The sequence below is a fragment of the Denticeps clupeoides genome, chromosome 20, assembly GCF_900700375.1.
Source record: "Denticeps clupeoides chromosome 20, fDenClu1.1, whole genome shotgun sequence".
In the NCBI taxonomy this organism is placed as follows: domain Eukaryota; kingdom Metazoa; phylum Chordata; class Actinopteri; order Clupeiformes; family Denticipitidae; genus Denticeps; species Denticeps clupeoides.
In genome coordinates this window covers 8,991,080-9,011,166 of record NC_041726.1, presented here as the reverse complement: position 1 = coordinate 9,011,166, position 20,087 = coordinate 8,991,080, and the positions used below count along the sequence as shown (strand labels likewise).

General features: G+C 50.3%; 2 protein-coding genes across 4 annotated transcripts; one reads left to right on the top strand and one right to left on the bottom strand.

The window, feature by feature from the left end:
- The first annotated feature begins 1,238 nt into the window (after positions 1-1,238).
- Positions 1,239-12,267, top strand: LOC114770048 (integrin beta-8-like). Of its 3 annotated transcripts, XM_028963652.1 has the most exons (15): positions 1,240-1,631; positions 2,040-2,128; positions 2,642-2,813; positions 2,914-3,160; positions 4,302-4,467; positions 4,599-4,757; positions 4,849-4,944; positions 5,244-5,333; positions 6,182-6,325; positions 7,029-7,410; positions 7,534-7,756; positions 8,456-8,556; positions 8,677-8,799; positions 11,310-11,470; positions 11,541-12,267. In XM_028963652.1, exons 1-15 carry the CDS (start codon positions 1,562-1,564, stop codon positions 11,664-11,666), a joined length of 2,349 nt encoding a protein of 782 aa, XP_028819485.1. In that variant the 5' UTR covers positions 1,240-1,561; the 3' UTR covers positions 11,667-12,267. The 3 variants fall into 3 exon arrangements, 1 of the variants encoding a protein (XP_028819485.1); XR_003743299.1 differs by lacking the exon at positions 11,541-12,267 and having other exon boundaries at positions 1,239-1,631; positions 8,677-9,584; positions 10,296-11,448; XR_003743300.1 differs by lacking the exon at positions 11,541-12,267 and having other exon boundaries at positions 1,239-1,631; positions 8,677-9,584; positions 11,310-11,364.
- A 1,071-nt stretch (positions 12,268-13,338) lies between these two features.
- On the bottom strand, positions 13,339-15,843 carry sp8a (sp8 transcription factor a). The gene is made up of 2 exons (XM_028964050.1): positions 15,550-15,843; positions 13,339-15,454 (listed from the first exon to the last, which is right to left on the bottom strand). The coding sequence occupies exons 1-2, from the start codon at positions 15,568-15,570 to the stop codon at positions 14,315-14,317; spliced, it is 1,161 nt and encodes a 386-aa protein (XP_028819883.1). The 5' UTR covers positions 15,571-15,843; the 3' UTR covers positions 13,339-14,314.
- Positions 15,844-20,087: the final 4,244 nt, after the last annotated feature.

Genomic DNA, 20,087 nt, shown 5'->3' with positions numbered 1-20,087 from the left:
TTGTTTCGGGTTTTTTTCTGGCTCCAGGCTGGAATTTGTGGGAAATAAAACCCTGCAGCGTCTTTTTCTCACGTTATCCGCCATTCACGGCCGGCCGTCACCCTGAAGGCCCCCACTGCCGCAGAACCTTCTGGTCTGGACCGAGTTCCTCTCATCCTGGGGAACAGGGAACCGCATTGTTCCATTATGAGCTTGGTTTGGTTTATAAAAGTGAAAGTGAAGTGATTGTCATTGTGAAACACAGCAGCACAGCACACGGTGACACAACGAAATGTGTTCTCTGCTTTTAACCATCACTCCTGTTGAGCAGTGGGCAGCCATGACAGGCTGGGCAGCTGAGTGGCTGAACGGACTGTGGCCCTTACTTGGCGCCCCGGGAGAGAAATTCCTCAAGGGCCGCACACGCAGGGTTGCCAGATACAGCTGGTTGTTCCCGACCAATATGTGTTCGAAATATTGCCAGAACACATTTGCGTTTCCTTCTATATACACACATATATAAAGCGTCGTGAAAACAATTTATTCAACTGTATTATCTCTTTGCTCGCCATTACAATCCGCCCAATCTGGAAACGCTGGAAGCGAACTGGCCAATCAGAGCGGTCCCCAGCGCGTCCGTCGTCATGGCGACCTAGCGTGCTGGTATCGGCTTCGCTAGCCTCATTAGCCAGAAAGCTAAAGCAAGGACGCGGTGGCAGGAAAAGAAGTCCCACAGTGGGACTCGCTGTGCAGGGAGCTCATGAAATAGTAAGAGGACAATAAAGGTTAAAAAAAAAGATAAAGATAAAAAAATATATATATAAAATAAATAAATAAATAAATCGGTCCGTGTGCGTACAGGACTCACAGATGATGTAGAGATCAGCAATGTTTACCGTGACACATTTTTTCAATTTTATTACAGAAGACTATATTTATATTGATGACGTGAATGGGTCATAAGGCGTAAAATGACAGACGGATGAGTGAAGTCGGGAGTACGACTGTATTTGTAGGCGTGTACCGCGCTATTATGAAGTATTTGTGGTGCGTGTACCGCGCTATTATGAAGTATTTGTGGTGCGTGTACCGCGTTATTATGAAGTATTTGTAGGCGTGTACCGCGTTATTATGAAGTATTTGTAGGCGTGTACCGCGTTATTATTAAGCATTTGTGGTGCGTGTCCTGGCGTAACGTGGACGCGCGCAGGAGCGGAGTATCTGCTCCGACCCAGATCTCCCGCCTACTCTCTGGCTCCGCTGACCCGGCAGTGTGGGCTGCGGCGCCGCATAAAAAGCGAAAGGCTCGGCGCGCCCGGCTCCACATGAAGCGAAAGCGCGTACAGGTGACTCCGGGCCCCGCGGGAAACGCGGAGCACCTGCGGGCCGGAGCGAGAGGCGGACCCGGATTAAGCGCTCGTCGGATTAGGAGGGGGGGGCGAGTCGCGCCGCCTCGCGATGCGCGCCCCTCCGCGCCTTTTGTTCGCGGAGCCGCCGCGGGCTGCTGCTCGGCGTCCCGGATCGCAGCGCTAGGGACCCGGACACGGCCGGGCTGTGCCGCTCCCGCCTCCGCCGCGCCGCGATGACTTCCTGGCGACGGGAGCCGCTGGTCCCCGCGCTGCTGTCGGTGCTGATCGGCGTGATCGCGTCCGGTGAGTGAATCTGCACCACACGCACCTAGACGCCGCTCTCAGCCCCACTGGGTCCCTCTGCGCCCTCGATCCTGCTGTCTGCATGCAGTGGCTCCTCTGTCCCCAGGATCAGAATTGTCACAGGGTCTGTCACAGGGTCTGTGGCAATTCTGCATTGTTTTTTTTTTTTTACACACATTTACATTTATGGCATTTATCAGAAGCCCTTGTCCAGAGCGACTTTCAATCAGTTGCTACACATCACACATGGAACGGCGTGGCCCCTGGGCGCCCCTGCCTGCGGCCGGGACCGGGGGCCACCGGGTGGTTCCTGAGCGCGAGTGGCCCAGCAGATTCTTGTGGTCTGTGCGGCGCCGGTCGGGAGGAGCCCATTCATGTGCTAATTATGCCTGTCTGTTTGTTCGGCAGCGGAGGACCACTGTGCGTCGTCGGCCCTCGTCTCCACGTGTCCCGAGTGCCTGAGCCGAGGACCCGCCTGCGCCTGGTGTTATCAGGAGGTAGCTGCTCTCGAGTTAAACGCCTGCGAGCGGGTGTATGACCCCTGGCCTCACCCCTCACACAGAACCCTGGGCTCTTAAGTCCCCTGCCCTCGTAAAGGGTGGTCGTTGCTGGTTTTAACGGCCGCGGGAACCGGCGGTAAACGTCAGGTGCTTTCCCAGCCACTCCCGGGCATTGGAAATCCGTAATCAGCAGAAGACGGAGAAGGTTTCCCAGGGAGGAGATATTTTTTCAAGGTCCGGTAGGCCGGAATGAATGTTTTCTAGATGGGACAGTGTTGGCCTGTTGTTTAAGGAAGCGGCCCCATATTCAGAAGGTTGCCGGTTCGAATCCCGACCCGCCAAGGTGCCACTAAGCACAGCACCATCCAAATACACAGCACCGTCCTCATGGCTGCCCACTGCTCAATAACGGTGACAATGGCAATCACTTAACTTTCACTTAGATGGTTCTTGTGGTCAGACGAGTTCTTCGCTCTGACAAATCACAGTTCTGATCTCTCCGGTGAACAGGACTTCCTGGACGGAGCTCACGCGAGCCAGAGGTGTGACTCCGCCGCCAACCTGCTGAGGAAGGGCTGCTCCGAGAACATGATGGCGAACCCGCAGGTGAGGGTGGAGGTCAACGCCACCCTCAGCAGCTCGCAGGTGGCACCCAGGGACGTCAGCCTCCACCTGCGGCCAGGTAGGTCCAGGGGTTAGCGGACTGGTTGGTGAGAGTTCCCCTCCGGTCTCGTCTCTGATTGGTCGGTTCAGGTTGTGGGTTTTTTTGTGTCTCCTTTCAGGGGCCGAGAGCAGCTTTGTGGTGGAGGTGCAGCAGTTGGAGCGTTACCCCGTGGATCTGTACTACCTGGTCGATGTCTCGGCCTCCATGCAGGACAACCTGGACCGGCTGAAGAGTGTGGGCGTGGCCTTGTCCCACAGCATGAGGGAATATTCCAGTGACTTCCGTGTCGGATTTGGCTCCTTCGTGGACAAGCCAGTGTCTCCGTACATCAATGTGCATCCTTCCAAAATCCAGAACCCGTGCAGGTACGGCACTGGCTGACAGAACATGACATGAGAACACAGCCAATCATAACAAGTAACAGTGACGTCAATGGGACTAAACTGGTGACTTAATCAGCAGCTTTCCCATAATCCATCTGAACCATTTTCTGAAGGGGTTATTGTGAGTTTCCTGAGGGTAGTAACTACACTACCAGTCAAAAGTTTGGACACTCCAACATTTCACACTCTTGTCTTCTCTACTCCACCTTAAGTTGGACAAAGGAAACGGTTTCCAACAGTCCTGAAGGTTTCTGCTGAACACTTTCTTATCATTCACTCATGTTAACAAGCATCTCATCAAGTGGCTTTTGATGTGACAAGTGTGAACAAAGCAGCCATGAAGGTAAAAAGAGTTAAAAACAGATTCCTCAAACATACAACAAATAATAAATATGTTTATTACATTGGATTCTTACAAAATGGCTCAAATTTAGTCTCAGAGTTGGGGCATCCAGACTTTTGACTGGTAGTGTAGAAGTAAAAAAAAAACACTGTAATTTGTACAGTAGCAGTTGAAGCAAACAGTAGAAACAACAGTACCACTTTACAGCAAGTGTACATGAAATTGCATGAATTCATATGTAATTCATGTACAAAAATCAATGAATTCACACATGAACTGCATCATGAGTTTCTATATAAATGCATGAAATAATCAGGTCTCGTGTATGCTTTAATGAAGGAATCGAAGAGAAATCAAGTCTAATGGGGCAGTGGTGGCCTAGGAAGCGGCCCCATAATCGGAAGCTTACCAGTTCGAATCCCAATCTGCCAAGGTGCCACTGAGGTGCCACTGAGCAAAGCACCGTCCCCACACACTGCTCCCTGGGCGCCTGTCATGGCTGCCCACTGCTTAATAACGGTGGTGCTTAAAAGCAGAGAACACATTTTGTTGTGTCATCGTGTGCTGTGCACCACAATGACAATCACTTCACTTTCATGAGTTATTAATCATGTTCATGCAGTTTATGAAGTATAAATGACTGCAATTTCTGAAATAACGTTTGTGTGTGGAACTGGGTCATTACTGGAGCAGTCAGTCTGCAGGACCATTTTTTCTGTTATATATGGGTCGCGGTATGTCACACAGCCGTTACCCAGAATCCTTTGTGTGTCTCTGCAGCGATTACGAGGTGCAGTGTCGTCCGGCCCACGGCTTCATCCACGTGCTGCGGGTGACGGAGAACGTGACGGAGCTGACGCGTGTCATCGATCAGCAGAGGATCTCTGGGAACATGGACACGCCCGAGGGAACCTTTGACGCCATGCTGCAGGCCGTGGTGTGCCAGGTGAGAACCAGAGACGCACACCTTCTCAGAACATTTGGCGCAACAAAGGGTGTAACAGGAACGTAAATACCGGCACGCACACTGGGTCAAAGGTCGCTGAGAAGGTGTGCACGTTGTCTGAATTCTGACAGAAGGACATTGGGTGGCGTCCTGAGGCAAAGCACCTGCTCCTGGTGATGACCGACCAGCCGTCCCACTTGGCGCTGGACAGCAAGCTGGCTGGCATCGTTGTACCTCATGACGGGAAGTGCCACCTTGAAGGCAACACCTACGTCCAGACAGCTAATATGGTGAGGACACGGTTACATCTCTACCTGACCACACCCCCCTCTTAAAGGATCTGAGATCTACTGGTACATGGTTTCTATTCTGGTCTCTCAGGAACACCCAACCATTGGCCAACTGGCTGAGAAGCTTCTGGAGAACAACATCTACTCCATATTCGCAGTGGACCAGGTGCAATATAAGTGGTATGAGGTAATTTGTCTTATTCCCGCATTGGACTGAATGGAACACACACACACAGATTTCACTAAGCTCACAGGATCATTAGATCAGGTCAGTAGGACATTTTTTTTTACATTAAATGCAACTTAAGTTGCTTTGTGTAATGGCAATAACATATAAAAGTGTATATAAATAACAAACCAATGAAAGAGTATTAAACCAAAGAAAATGGTCGTCATTTTTTTATAAACCGAAAGCAATTTTTTTTTTCAAAAACACATTTATATGTTCCAGAATGCAGTAAAAAAAAATCTGAATCTGCTCCCCAGGATCTGGTGGATCTGCTGCCAGGCACGTATCTGGGCCGACTGCTGCCAAAAGCCTCCAACCTGAAAGACCTGGTGGTGGAGGCGTACAAGGTGGGTGAGCTTTACTCAATTAGAGCTTTACTCGTATACTCCGAGCCTCCAGTACTGCTCGCCTGGTCTCTCCATCTCTGAAGGTACGAGGAAGACACTCATCTAGACTCTTCTCTGTCTCGGCCCCTCGGTGGTGGAATGAACTTGAGGTCAGAACAGCTCAGTCACTGAGCACTTTCAAACGGCAGCTCAAGACCTTCCTCTTTAGAGAACATTAAGATGAACTTGTAACCTTCTTATTGTCTGACTTCTGTATAGAAACTACAACAGAGTGAATAAAAAGATTGTATTTATAGTTGGGGGTCCTAGTGAACCAGAATTGATCACTTTATTGATGGTAACCTGAAAGCACGTTGTAAGTCGCTCTGGATAAGGGCGTCTGCCAAATGCATTAAATGGAAATGTGAATGGAAATGTACTCTGAAATGAGGCATGATGGAGACGTCACTGCTGTCATCGCTGCGGTTGCCCAGGTGCTTTCCTTGCCACTTATTCATGGGTGAAGGTCACCATGGGCAAACACTCAGACGAAACTGAAACCGAAAACCACTGGCACATGACTTCCTCTGCTCACCGGAGGCGGAACGTTCCGTCCGTGCAGGACCTGTAGAACCTGGCAGACAGAGCATCGCTTTATTCACGGCCGGGGATCGACGTCGACCGACACAAAGCGCTGCTGAGCCGTTTCAGACAATGGAGCCTTTCTGCTGCCGAATGCCTCATTTACATTCTCCTCCTCTCCCTCCCCCCAGCTCTCACACTGGTCTTACACACACACACACACACACACACACACGTTAACACACATTTATCTGCCGTTTCGTGTGTGTGTTTGTTTGGGTGTGTAGAATCTACTGTCGGACGTGGCGGTGGAGGTGACGATGGACAGCGCTCATGTCCAGAGGTTCTGGGTGAACGTGGCCACAGTCTGTCCGGACGGCTCCAGCAGGGCTGGGAGTAGCAGGTGCAGCAACGTCCAGCCAGGCCAAACGGTACAAACACACACACACAACACAACACAAAATACCTCCGGACCAATCTCTGTCGCTGAGTGTAAATCTCCAACTAAGGACCTTAAGGCCTTAAACCGATCTGGAATGGGTGCTGCTGGACTCTGGCCCCGTCCTCTTTGTTAAGCTGACCGGTGTGTGTGTGGCACAGTGCAGGTTGGGAAAGCAAGAAACAGTAACAACTGTCATGTGACCTCTCCAGATTCCGAAGGTCCCAGACGGCGGTCGTTCGGGTCGTCCCCCCGGGCTTTTATTTTGTGCTTGTACAACATGCCGCCTCCATCAGCCTCACCCGTGCGTGTCAACAGCGGCGCTTCCTGTCGAGCTCCCGCCCCTCGCCGCCACCAATTTACATTTCTAATGAGCCTTGAGGAGGCATTTCTCTGCCAAAACACACACGGCCTTCCAGAAGGGCCTAGACCTGACCGCAACGTCACTCCTCCCCCTCTCATAACACATCTCCCATCTCCCGTGGCGTCGCATATTACTCTCAGGAACCAAGGCCATGAACTGGAGGAACCACCGATATTATAAAACACATCAATATTTCAAATATGTTGTTGATTCCATTTTGCAGAACAGTTTCTTGTCAGTACGTACGAAGTGATTTTCTGTTTGTACTGAGATGTATTCTCCAGATCTAATGTTTTTGTGTGTGTGTGTGTGTGTGTGTGTGTGTATGTAGGTGTTTTTTAATGTAACCGTAGGGATGACTAGCTGCCCTGCAGACGATGTGGACGAAGACGTGCTGTTGACCGTACAGCCCGTGGGATTTAACGAGTCAGTGGCCGTCCGGGTGAAACAGACCTGCGGGTGCGACTGTGGCCTGGCGGGCCGTTGCCACGACAACGGCGAATCCGGCTCCTGCGGTGCTGCCGATGAAGAGGCGCGGTTGGCGGGGCACCGGCAGTGCCAGGCTGAAGGTTCCGGAACCGTCTGTAGCGGGAGGGGGAGCTGCGTGTGCGGGATGTGTGTCTGTCACCATGGCAACCTGGGCGCCGTTTACGGGAAGTTCTGCGAGTTGGACGACTTTTCTTGCCCCTATCAGGACGGCCTGCTCTGTGGAGGTGTGTTGTGATGGTGACGTCACTCTGACAGGGAGGGTCTCTCAGCTGGTTCTCGTCCAGACCTGAAGCCTTCTGTGTGTGTGTGTGTGTGTGTGTGTGTGTGTGTGTGTGTGTGTGTTGCAGGTCGTGGCCAGTGTGTTTTGGGCGAGTGCCGCTGCCAGACGGGCTGGACTGGTGAGAGCTGTGGCTGTCCCATCTCCGCGGAAACGTGCCGCTCGAACGATGGCATCCTGTGCAGTGGCCACGGCAGGTGTGTGTGTGGCAGCTGTGTGTGTGACGAGCCGCAGCGCTCCGGACGCCTCTGTGACAAGTGTCCCACCTGCTACAGCTCCTGCCAGACACACTGGTGAGAGTCGCGCGATGAAAAAGACCGCAAATCCGTCCAAATGTCACATTACGGTTTGAATGTTTGTCCTTCTACTATTAATCTGTAGCCCACCTGTTCGGTATTCAATTCTAATTTGAATATAACATAATGATGTAATTCTGTTACAATAATCATCATAGTTGTTGTTTGTAAGTGTTGTGTTGTGTGAAAGTGAAGTGATTGTTAAACACTGCAGCACAGTACTTGGTGACACAACGAAATGTATTCCCACCTTTTAACAGCACCGACACAAACAAGTCTGTCAGTGTTATCAGAAAAAAATCTGTGTCAAACATTGATCAAATATTGATTTACCTAAAGGTTTTTTTTTTCATTTTCATCAAACAACGACATGATGTGTGTAGAGAAAGAAACTCTGAGCTGCAATACAATATTGTTCTCCATCTGTAGAAGATTATTCATTATGTTACAGAGTTGGTAGAGACCGACAGCCAGTTCTTCAACCACCATCACTACATATCAACATCAACATTATTAACTCTTTCACTTTTTAATCTGGGAGGTTTTTTTATACAGTCCCTCCCCGAACTATTTCACAGTTACTGATGGGAAGATGAAAACTATTTTCACTACTGACTAAAACTCTTCCACAGTGCAGCACATCTCAGATTGATCTCATTGTGCATCTCTCTCTCTCTCTCTCTCTCTCTCTCTTAGGATGTGTGTGAACTGCCACCTTTCCTATGGCCTCGGGCAGGGCAGCTCCAAGTGCAACAGAACCTGCTCCCCATTGGTGGATTATGTGGATGACATCACAGGTAGACCACCTGACCAGAGCTACATTCAAGATGAAAACAGACATCTGTTTCTATTTTTTTTAAACTTCCTCCTCTGGCTGTGTGTGTGTGTGTGTGTGTGTGTGTGTTCTATGTTATTAGTGCAGGTGGGCGGGGCAGATGAACCCTGTCTGTACCCCAGCACCCATCGCTGCCACTACAGGTTCCAAATGGGCCGGAGCCAAGGCAAGGGCGTCCCGCAGCTACTAATCAGTAGGCACCCAGGTGACTCATGCAGGACTGGTTCATCACACCCACTATGTGGGCGTGGTCTTTTATTCAATTTACAAAGGGGGTGAAATTTGAATTAGCTATGTGATTTGTAACGAAGGAAGCTGATTGGCTCGTAAGTGATATGGCCTGAAGCCAGAAATACACACACACACACACACATACAGGTTCATTTGTTTGATTATTTTGGAATTTGTTGAGAATTATTATTAGATTAGAATCTCAGATCTGCACTAAGCACAGACGTGATTAAAGCTCTTCCTGCAGGTTTCTGTGTTCCGACACACACATACACACTACACACACACACACACACACACACACATTCTGTACTGTACACTGTACTCACTAGTTTTGCCCCGCCCCCTCCCCGCCATTTCGGAACAGCTTTCTCCATTGTGTGCTGCCTCATCACATCTCCCACAGAGACACTGTCCTTCCTGGCCACTCCCACCTGGCCAGACTCCATCGGCAGGTTGTCATGGCAACGTGCTGAAATGTCAACACGCAGCTCTGGCCTCCATTGTGCTCGAGGTGCGTGGCGCGCATCCAAACCCACTGTGCGTTATGCAACGGCACCGATGAGACGATCAGCAGAGGGACCCCGACACCTGAAACCTCCAGGAACTTTACCGGCTCCGCCCGGTTTTTACATCAGCCGAGCACTTCCTGTGCGGCTCAGCACAACATCAGCTGCAGGGTTTCCCCCAAACGCTGCCAGACCTCAAACAGCCTACACACCGCCCTGCACTGAAGCGCACTGCAGAGCGACCTGATAGGTTGGTTTGCCTAGCAGAAACCGCCGAGCTGCAGGTTCTCCTCTTCACATCTGACAATCAGTAGGCATGTTGCCCAGGCTACTACCACCCTAAACTGATAAACTGAACGCGAGCACACTTTCCACCATCCGTTCTAGTGCTAAAGCTTCTAGAACGGATGGTGGAAAGTGTGCTCGCGTTCAGTTCATCAGTTTAGGGTGGTAGTAGCCTAGTGGGTAACACACTCGCCTATGAACCAGAAGACCCAGGTTCAAATCCCACTTACTACCATTGTGTCCCTGAGCAAGACACTTAACCCTAAATTGCTCCAGGGGGGGACTGTCCCTGTAACTACTGATTGTAAGTCGCTCTGGATAAGGGCGTCTGATAAATGCCATAAATGTAAATGTAGTTTATAAACGCCGTTCTGGGGAAATATAGTTCCACAGCGGTATCAGTGCAGTCAGCTACAGGATTAGTGACGTGACAATTAGTGATTGTCATTGTGAGCGCAGCACGCGGTGACACACAACGAAATGCATCCTCTGCATTTTAACCATCACCCTTAGTGAGCAGTGGGCAGCCATGATTGGTGTCCAGGGAGCAGGCTACCTTGATCAAGGGGATCTCAGTGGCGTTTCAAACCGAAACCTTCTGTTTACGAGTTCGCATCTTTACCTGTTAGGCCACCTCTGCCACCAAAAAGATTACCATCAGCACTATTTCTTTTAGATCACAGGATCAGAGCAAGTAACCTAATGGGTCACCTAACTAACATGCCTTTGGACACCGGGTGGAATCCGGAGGAAACCTACGCCTATGTGGGGAGAGTTGGGGAGAACTCCACCCAGACACAAGGACCGAGCCGGGATCCAAAGTCACAGCCTTGGAGGCGTGAGCCCATGTCACTATTCGCCGCGTCACCGTGTGGTTCAGTGTTTATAAAGGGTGTTGAAATTAATCTCATATTCGATGCAGTGCAGAACATAATCGATTATTTCATAATTATGTTGCTTGGTGTTTTTCTGGTGGCGGTATATAAATTCTAGATAAAAAGTAGTGCAGCAGTGCACTGTTGTGGTCTGATCTGAGTACAGAGCGAGACCTTAACTCTCATCTCAATTATGTATTTTAATACTTAATGTGAAGTAATATAGAAAAATAGATGGGTTGCATCTTCTATCTCATTGGTTAAAATGAAAGAGTACTCCTCTCTCTCTCGCTTCTGATAAACGTGCTCGGGCCGAAGTAATCTCCAACCAAAATCCAGAGTCCTTCCATTGTTTAGAAGATTAAAGCTCCATGCCGTTAAAACTCCTCCCAGTAATTAACATGGACAAGTGAATTATTCATAAAGTAAATACTTTTATTATTTGTAACCGTCATTACGATGAAACACTCTAACAGAGTATTCGATTAGGTGTGGAGGTTCTGCAGTTCTCCACGTGGCCACCAGGTGCCGCCTGTCGCTTATTTCTACTGACTGTCAGTGGGAGTGAAATACTGGTCAGCGTTCCGAGGTTGGTGAGGCAATCCCAACACTCGAGCAAGGCGGTAAATGGAAGTGAAGTCGTGTTTGCAATCCGGACAGGAAGCGGCGTGTTTACTCAGGGCTGAGTGCCGGCCAGCGTGGAGTGGACGAGTGGACGACGTCTTGTTTGTGTGACTGGGATATGAAGGGAAACAGAGATTAAGGTGATAAAGGTCACAGCGAGGTCACATCTCTCTCTCTCTCTCTTTCTGCAGATTGCCTGACCAGTCAGAGGTACTTTGTGACGTTCCTCAGCGTGTTCCTGCTCACTGTGGTCCTGGGCCTGGGAATCCTGGCGGTGCTGAGGATTCTGCTCAGACGCAGAGACTGGCCGAACATGCCCGGCCGGGCGGAGACGTTTGACCGCAACAACAAGGTTGGTGTGTGTGTGTTTATACAACTGTGCATTTGGGGTCATGTCACACTTCCTTTGTGTCTCCACACAGGACCTGTCGTTCATTCCCACGGCCAATGAGAAGACGATTACCTACCGACGGGACGGCCCCTCGGACCGGCCCCTGGAAATGCACTTTCAGGGGCAGAAGATTCCACTCAGTGAAGTTTGGCAGTGAGGTCAGGGGTCAGGATGCCTTCAGCAATAAGAATGTGTGTGTTTGTGTGTGTGTGTGTGTGTGCATGCGTGTAATTTATAATGTTGGCTATACACTACACTGCGGAAAATCTGGTCTGTGCTGCCATCTAGTGGCAGATCCGGGTTACCACTGCAACCGACAGATGCAACCTTGGTTTTATTTTATTTTATTTTATTTTATTTTATTTTATTTTATTTTATTTTATTTTATTGATGAAGCTCTTACTGTAGCCTCCGTCGATGACAAGCAATGTACTGGAGCATTAGAGTGGCAAATGACACATGTCACTTGTCACTCGACGTACTACTGACACCGGCGCTGTTGCTGCTGGGAGATGAACGGCAGGAGGGCTGGTCGGCCTGCCACTTTACTGCTGCAGAGGAATCAGTGGATTCTGTTCTCTGGTGGAAAACACTAATCTATTGTGATTTTTTTCTTTGTAAATCAGGTACGAACACCACTGAGAACTTCCTTTTAGTTCGAGTCCCAATTCCCGGCTATTTATTTTGGGCAGAGAATTTGCTCTGAAGGCCAGTAGTGACTGTTTTTGTAGTGATTGTAATAAAATGGTCAAACAGAAGTAACTTGGTCCTGTCCTTCATGGCACACAAGGTTTCCGTTTTCTTCTAGCGTGTCTAGCACACAATCCTGTGCGTTTGTGTGTTAGGTTTTATTTTTTAGGGCCTCGGCCAGGCGCTACTTGGGCCAGAACCGCCACTGGGTCCTGGGGGGAAAATTAATTCTCAATAAAATATCAATAAGTAATTTACTTGCAGAACACAAACTTTATTAAAATAATAGTAATTCTAATGGTGGATGCTCTTATCTATGGATGCGTAGGTGCGCTGGTTCAAATCCGCTCATGACCACCAAGGAACCGGCCGAGGTTGCTAACAAGGGACTGGCACTGACTAGTGGAGAAGACATGACTATAGGTCATGTACGAAATCAATATGTCTGGCTGGGTCTGGGTTCTGGGTTCGAGTACCAGTAAGGTGCTGGGATGTCACCTGTGGTTTTTGATTGACGTTCTGATCGTTTCGCACAGCTTTTTCCTGATTTGCATAATTAAGGATTACATTGAATTGCGTTCAGGCCACGTTCAGTTCCATTCCAATTGATCTTTTCCATCATGCAAGAAATCTTACTTGTCTATGTGATTAAAATCTCGGCATTCGCTGGTGTTGTTATATCTGTCTAGTTGACGAAACCTGGGAAGAAATGTATGCACTGGCCGTGTCCATGATGAAATTATGTCAATCACTTATCAAAAGCCAAAACAGGTGCTGAATAAAAATGTTAGAGGGGAACGAGGTGATGGGCTGCAGAGGTGAAAGGTTAATCGGCCCCTGCAACACCCCTCAGTGCGCGAGACGGTGGGTTGCTGTTGACCAGCAGGGGGCGCCCTGCAGTCGTATTGTTCATTAAACTATTTTTTAAAAACCCGATTCTTATAAATAATAATACATGTAGGGGCATCACAACAAGCTAAACCGAAATGTAGTAAATTATTGTTTTTTATATTGAATAACCTTTTGATCTTCATTTAAAATTTCTTACAGACAGCGGGCATCTCTTTAGAGGATAATCGGGGGAATATTTCCAGTTGAAGCATGAACTTGAATCATATTTAATTCATACCAAACTATTAGGTTTAACTGCACACATTTTATACATTTGACTGATTACAATAAATTCATAAAACGCGATTTATTGTTTTTCCCTGTCATCTTTAGTGTAGTTTTGCTTCGTAAAACTTTACTGCCAATAAAATGCAATTTTTCTTATTGTTTGCTTCTCCGTTGTTGAAAACAATTATAGATATTTGTTTGTTTGAAAATGTTGAACAATTTTTATTACATGATTTGGTCCATTTGGAATTGGTGACCAGACTGTGTTATCGGTGTGTTTTTTTTTTTTTTTTAAATGACGTGCAGAATGAATTCCTCTGATTTTTCCTTTCGGAAATACATTAAAAACAAACTGCGTGATGCTTCATTCGGCAGCAGAATCTCTATATATATATTTCACATCACAAGGAGAAACTAAGGCCCTGCGGCTGATTGTGTTTCTCACTTTTTTTATTGTTATCGTTATTATTTCTGAATCTTAAAATAAACACTCAGTTTGCACACATGAACATGCTTTAAATTATCGACCAGACGGAACACGCGAACCTCAAATCATAAATATCATTTTCAAAGTGCGACTCAAAACTTCAGAGTACAAATCGACGGCTTGATAAATAAAAAGGCGCATTTTGTCACATTCTCTCCAGCAGAGGAAAAAGAAGAGAAAAAAAACACAAGAGAGCAAAATACTTTACAAAAGAAAAAAAAAAGATAATAATCGTCACCATCATCAAATTCGATGAAGAAGAAACTTTACAAACTTTCACCGCCGCGCTCCTCCGGTTAATTCCACCGCGACACAGGCCGCCCGAAACGCACCCTGCGCATGCGCAGAAGCGGCGGCGTCGAGTCGCGTCGCGTCGCGTCGCGTCGCTCGGAGGTGTTTTTCCGCGGGCTTGTGGCGCAGTAAAGTGCCGCCGAAGCAGTGTCTCGGATTCGTCTTTACGCAGGGGGTGGGGTGGGGTGGGGTGGGGTGGGGGGACAAGTCTCTCCGCCTCACTGGCCGTCGCACGCCGGGCTCCCCGGGACGCTCTGCTCGCTGTCGGTGTCGCTGCCCTTCTTGCCGCCGCTGCCCGGGTCGCCGGCTCCCCCGGCGGCGCTGTGCGTCTTGACGTGCTTGCTCAGGTGGTCGCTGCGCATGAAGCGCTTGTTGCACACCGGGCAGGCGAAGCGCTTCTCGCCGGTGTGCGTGCGCAGGTGGCGCTGCAGCTCGTCGCTGCGGGTGAAGCGCTTGCCGCAGAAGAGCCAGTTGCAGACGAACGGCCGCTCGCCGGTGTGCCAGCGCAGGTGCGCCTTCAGGTGCGACGTCTTGCCGTACACCTTGCCGCAGCCCGGGATGTGGCAGCTGTGCAGCCCCTTGCGCCGCAGGCTGGCGCCCGCCGGTCCGAGCCGCTCCGCCTCCTGGCAGTTGGGGCAGTCGCAGGTGGCGCGGCCGGAGTAGCGGCGGGCGGAGGAGCGCGGGGAGCCCGCAGCCAGGGGCACGGCGGGGGCGGCGGCCAGGACGGCCCCGCCGGGCCCGGAGTCCTGGTAGGGGGCGGGGAGCACCGGGCCGCCCGCGAGCAGGTGCGGCGAGGGGCTCGCGCCGAAGGCGGAGTAGTCGGAGGCGTAGCCGCCGAGCGGGGAGGGCAGCGCGCCGCCGCCGCCGCCCGCGCCCTGCACGTCGATCCACCCGGCGCCCACGTCCCACCAGGCGGACGCGCCGCCGGCGCCCACGTCCCCCGCCGGCTTGAACCACGAGTCGTAGGGGTGCGCCACGCCCATGCGCGGGTAGATGCCCTGCAGGCCGTCCACGGAGGACGAGTGGACCTTGGAGATGAAGAGCGGCTGCGCGCCCGCGTCCTGCGGCGGCGGGAAGAGCGGGTAGTCGTTCCCGAAGGGCGCGCCGGCCGCGTTTCCGCCGCAGTTGGTGTTGTTGGTGAGGGAGAAGGCGCTGGACACCGGGGAGTCGCGGGCCGGACCGGACACCCCGAACGAGCCCAGGCTGCAGCTGCCGGGCGCCGCGCGCTTCCACGGGTGGAAACTTTTCCCGAAGGACGCGGCGTCCGGCACCGGCGACGCCGACGGGCTCGCGCTTCCGATCTTGTTGCAGGTGGCGGCGAGCATGGCGAGAGGCGTGGATCCCAGTCTCGGCTCTTCCTGCGTCACAGAACAACAGCACAGTATCAGAAAACGCGTCCCGACGCGCGGCGGACGAGGGGCGAGTGAAGTCCGAGTAGCGCGGCGCGACTCACCCCCAGAAGCGAAGCTGCCATCGCCGTCGCGTCTCGCCCGCGGCCCGCTGCGCGCTTTATAAGTCGGACCCGCCGCGGCTTCTGCGGACGCGCTGCGCGCCGCGCTCGCGCTTTGAAGCGCCGCCGGGGGCCGCGGCGGACCAATCGGGGCTCGGGACGGATTCGGGAATGCCCGGATTCCGGCGTGACGTCACGTCAGCGCTCGCAACTTCTCTTTACTTTGCAAGAGCCCATAACGGATGATAATGTTAACGGTTCGTTTTATTGATTATTGAAACGTGTTGGAATTCCATGGCCTGGGTTCCTGGAAGAATTAAGTGCAGGAGGGGGTTACGTGCAGCCACCTCGACGACGATGGTGACGGTGACGATGCGGGATGAAGGGTGTTGCGGGGTGGGGCGGGACGGGTCGGCCCCGGGGTGGAGAGGGGTGTGCGCGCGAGGCGTGGAATGAACTTCGCCGCGAGTCTTCCTCCATCATCCTCTTCCTCTCCTCCCTTCCCCGTCGGAACGACTCAGTAATAATCCAGCCACGACTGAACATTTATTCTCATTTCATTTTATTCCGTTTTTTTTTTGTTTGTATTACACACGCAATTTAGAGAATTTTATTGTGTTTTTTTACTGCGTCTCATTTGAAGTTCTGATTTAATAAAACGGTTTAATGCGGTTTTACTTTAAAAAAAGAGATAAATTCTGACTGAGCGCGTGTTAGATCTGTACGAATTTGCAAATAGTTTTTATTTGATAAACGAGCATGAAAATGTCCGCAAAGCGCCGCTTGTTGGATTGCTTTTAATCTCAACGAACGAAATTGTGATTTCGAAGTAAATCAAGTGCCCCTAAATATCTGGAATTAAATTTTCTCCTCCCAGAACGCGGGGCGCGGGTTCTGTCGCGGGCGGGCGAATAAAACGCATCGATTTGCTTCTCCGGACGAGTTCGGCGGGTGTGGATCTGGGCGGCAGATGTCTCCCCCTTTTCATCGCTCCTGTTCCCACACCGCGGTCTGAACCCGGTTCCATAAAGAGCGCATTAACCCGGACCAGCGCGCGCGGACAATGCGTCCCCACCCGGCTCCGGTGTCACAAAACTGCGCCCCCACATCAGCTGCTTTTGTTTTTTTTTTTTTTTTTTTTTTTTTTTTTACCCCAGCGCGGTAATTATCCACCACGGCAATTATCAACCCATCAAAGAGAAATCTCGCGTGCGGATTCGGGAAGCCGAGAAACGCGAGAAGTTTCCGCTTTCAAAAAAAAAAAAAAACTTTTATTCCGTGTAGGAGGATTTAAAAAAAAAAAAAATCTGCTGTGGCAGGCCGGGGGTTTAAATTATAATAACGAAACCGTAAAAGGATGGAGCGCGGTGCGCATGCGCGGCGGAACGTACAGCTGCGCGGACGAATCGTTCCGTGATCACGCGACTTAGCGGATCATACGACGTCTCATAATTGTATAATTCGCCTTTACAGCAGACGTAGGTTCAATTATAACCCATAACTCGTCACATATATATATATATATATATACATAAAACAGAATCCCAAGGGCGTGCAGACGATAAAGACAACCAAGCTACAGCCAGCATGCAGCAGGTTTCTTCCAGTCACCCTGCTGAAGAGTTCTATCCGGTGATCTGAGCCACTTTTCCTCAGCTGTGATTCCTGTTTAATTGAGGGGCTGAGCTGCCATCACAGCAAGTGTGTGTGTTTGTTTGTGTAACAGGTCGGGTGTGTGAGTGGAGTGTAAAGTGGAGTGTCTGGATTAGACCCAACCTAAAGCTTCCTGTAATTATCCTCTCCGGGGGGTTCGGCCGCATCCAACAGCCCGAGGGCAGGAGAGGAAGTTCCTCAGAGGTCTGTCAGCGCGAGACCCACTCAGTGCTGAGTGCTGAGTGTGTGTGTGTGTGTGTGTGTGTGTGAGTGAAGGAGAAGGAAAAAAAAGGAAAGACATGCCTGCGCATGGGATGTTTTTAATCTGTTTGATGACTGGACACTGGATTAATATTGTATTATTCATACTTTGAACGTTGCTTGAACATTCTTCACAGGTTCTACAACACCGGGGCATTACCATAAAAATGTGGGACCCATGAATTACCATCCTAGATACAAAATAAATTGCCAAAGGGTTCCGTGGGCAGAAATTCCCATTACTAGGCGATGGAGGCCGGAAACAGAACCATAATCGGAAGCTTGCAGGTGCGAATCCCGAATCTGGGCAAAGTACCGTCCCCACGCACTGCTCCCCCCGGGCGCCTTTCATGGCTGCCCACTGCTGGTGATGGTTAGACGTGTGTGCTGTGCCTTCACTACTGGTCCCAGGAGACCTCACATTCAAACACAGCCATGCAACAACACATTTCATCTGGCATTTTATCAAATCTATGGTGGAATGCCCGAGGACACGCAGGCTTCTGCTGTTGCCCTCGCTGCCCCCCGACTTAAACACCAATTAAACACCAAAATTCTACCGGGTATGAAGTGTCTAGACTTTTGCTTCAGGAAAAAATATTCAAGAAATCCATAAGCTTTAATTAAGCATAGCTTCTTTTTATTGTTATCACATTAACTTGCAATTTTGTCCGATCTCGGCAACCTCCCCGCAGGTTTTACCAGAAACTGTCCATTACAAAAAAATTGTGTGTACGTATGTATTCAGTACGCAAACCACTGATCAAACGATGATATTGGATTTTTTGAAGACAGACAGGTACAGTGCATACTGTACAAAACATACTGTATGGAAGAATATACTGTTATCAAATCAGCAAAGGGTCACGTCCGTGACAAAAAACACTGGGATTTATTGTTGACGCACTTATTAATAACGTAATCTGGTTGCCAGACAATTGAAGGCCGCGACAGTCACTTTCGCAGGCCACCACGTCATGACGCCCGGCGCTCAACAGGTCCCGTCTGGCCCCCTTCTCTCCTCTCGGCGCGTGTGTGTGCGTGTCATCGTTTTAATCAGCCGCCGCCGTATTTCACCACGCCGACAGGACGGCGGCGCGCCGCGTCTCGCTCACAGGTCAACCGGGGTCAGCGGTGATCACGGGCGTTTATGAATATGTAAAGCGCGCGCCGCAAGGTCACAGGCGTTTAAACTAATTACACGAAGTCGCCCAGACGTTCCGCGCGGCGCACACTCATGCCCTATTCATTAACATGGAAACGATATGTATACCTCTCCATGCTGCGTGTGTGTTCATCTGGTTAATGGACAGAATGTTGTGTGTGTGTGTGTGTGTGTGTGTGTGTGTGTGTGCGTGTGTGTGTTGTTCCAGGATCTGTAGAGTTTATTTCGGTCGGACAGTGGGGGTTCTAGTAACGGGTTCCAGATCAGCGTCTGATGCATCAGCTTCCTAGTCGGACGAGGATCTCTCTGACCTCAGGTCAGTCTGGAAAACGCTGGTGTCGTGTATTACGATAGAGAGCGTGTGTGTGTGTGTGCTTGTGACAAAGTGCGTGTGTGTAGAGGGTGGGGGATTTTCATTACTGCTCATGTAAATGTGTGCATCTGATCAAGATTTATTGTGCGCGTCTGCGTGTCTGAGAGGGGACAGGGTGAGCGAGATGGAGCGAGAGATAAGAGGCAGAGAGAGAGAGAGAGAGAGAGAGAGAGAGAGAGAAAGAGAGAGGAAGATGGAGGGCGAGCGGCGCGCTCCGCTTTAATCACAGCTTTCTCTCGGCGTGGTGACAGTGGTCCCGCGGAGGCCGTTAGCGCTGCAGTCCAAGGTTAAATGAAATTGCAGTTTGTCAAATTCTCTCCTGAGAGAGCGAAGGGACAGAAGGCTCAGTGCACTGATGAATGTGTGTGTGTGTGTGTGTGTGCGTGTGTGTGTGTGTGTGTGTGTGTGATGAATGCGTGGTGCGATCAACACAAGAGCTTCATTAAGCTATCCATCACAGCGCCACTTTAACATGTCACCGCATCTGCTGTCTGGACTCCTCGCTGCACCATGACTCTCTGTGTGTGTGTGTGTGTGTGTGTGTGTGTGTCTGTGTGTGTGGAATGAGAGTCAGGAGCTCCCTTCTGTGTCAGCAGGTGAGGTATTTATTGAGGGTTACGTTAACAAGCCCCAGTGTGTCGCAACATGCTGATTTTTCTCTGTTCACATAATCAGCTGACACACACACACACACACACACACACACACACAGCTCTGCTACAGTCATAAGTGTGTCTCTAGGGCTGAGCTCAGAGATAATATGGGTAATGAGTTGTGCTGATTAGACTGACAGGCTCCGTGTTCAGACCCATCGATTCTCATTGACACACACACACACACACACACACACCACTCAGTCACGTCATTAAACCGCCACCACCAATCACCGCTCAGAAGACCCCGCCACTTTACACCTGATTGATTTAATTTCCTGTTCGCCACTCATCACGCTGTCTCCTTCATACACACACACACACACACACACACACACACACACACACAGCCCTTTTTTTAATCACTCTTGGCTTCTGACGACTTGTAGCGTCGGCAGCTGGACTCGCATAAATAACGGTTTGCTAACGACACCCG

Bases quoted from the DNA above. Each gene is read 5' to 3' on its own strand.
- sp8a (XM_028964050.1), bottom strand. From the start codon at position 15,570: ATGGCAGCTTCGCTTCTGGGG. The intron at 15,455-15,549 runs GTGAGTCGCGCC...TCTGTGACGCAG, and splicing joins TGGCAGCTTCGCTTCTGGGG to GAAGAGCCGAGACTGGGATC.
- LOC114770048 (XM_028963652.1), top strand. From the start codon at position 1,562: ATGACTTCCTGGCGACGGGAGCCGCTGGTCCCCGCGCTGCTGTCGGTG. The intron at 2,129-2,641 runs GTAGCTGCTCTC...TCCGGTGAACAG, and splicing joins GCGCCTGGTGTTATCAGGAG to GACTTCCTGGACGGAGCTCA. The intron at 6,326-7,028 runs GTACAAACACAC...GTGTGTATGTAG, and splicing joins ACGTCCAGCCAGGCCAAACG to GTGTTTTTTAATGTAACCGT.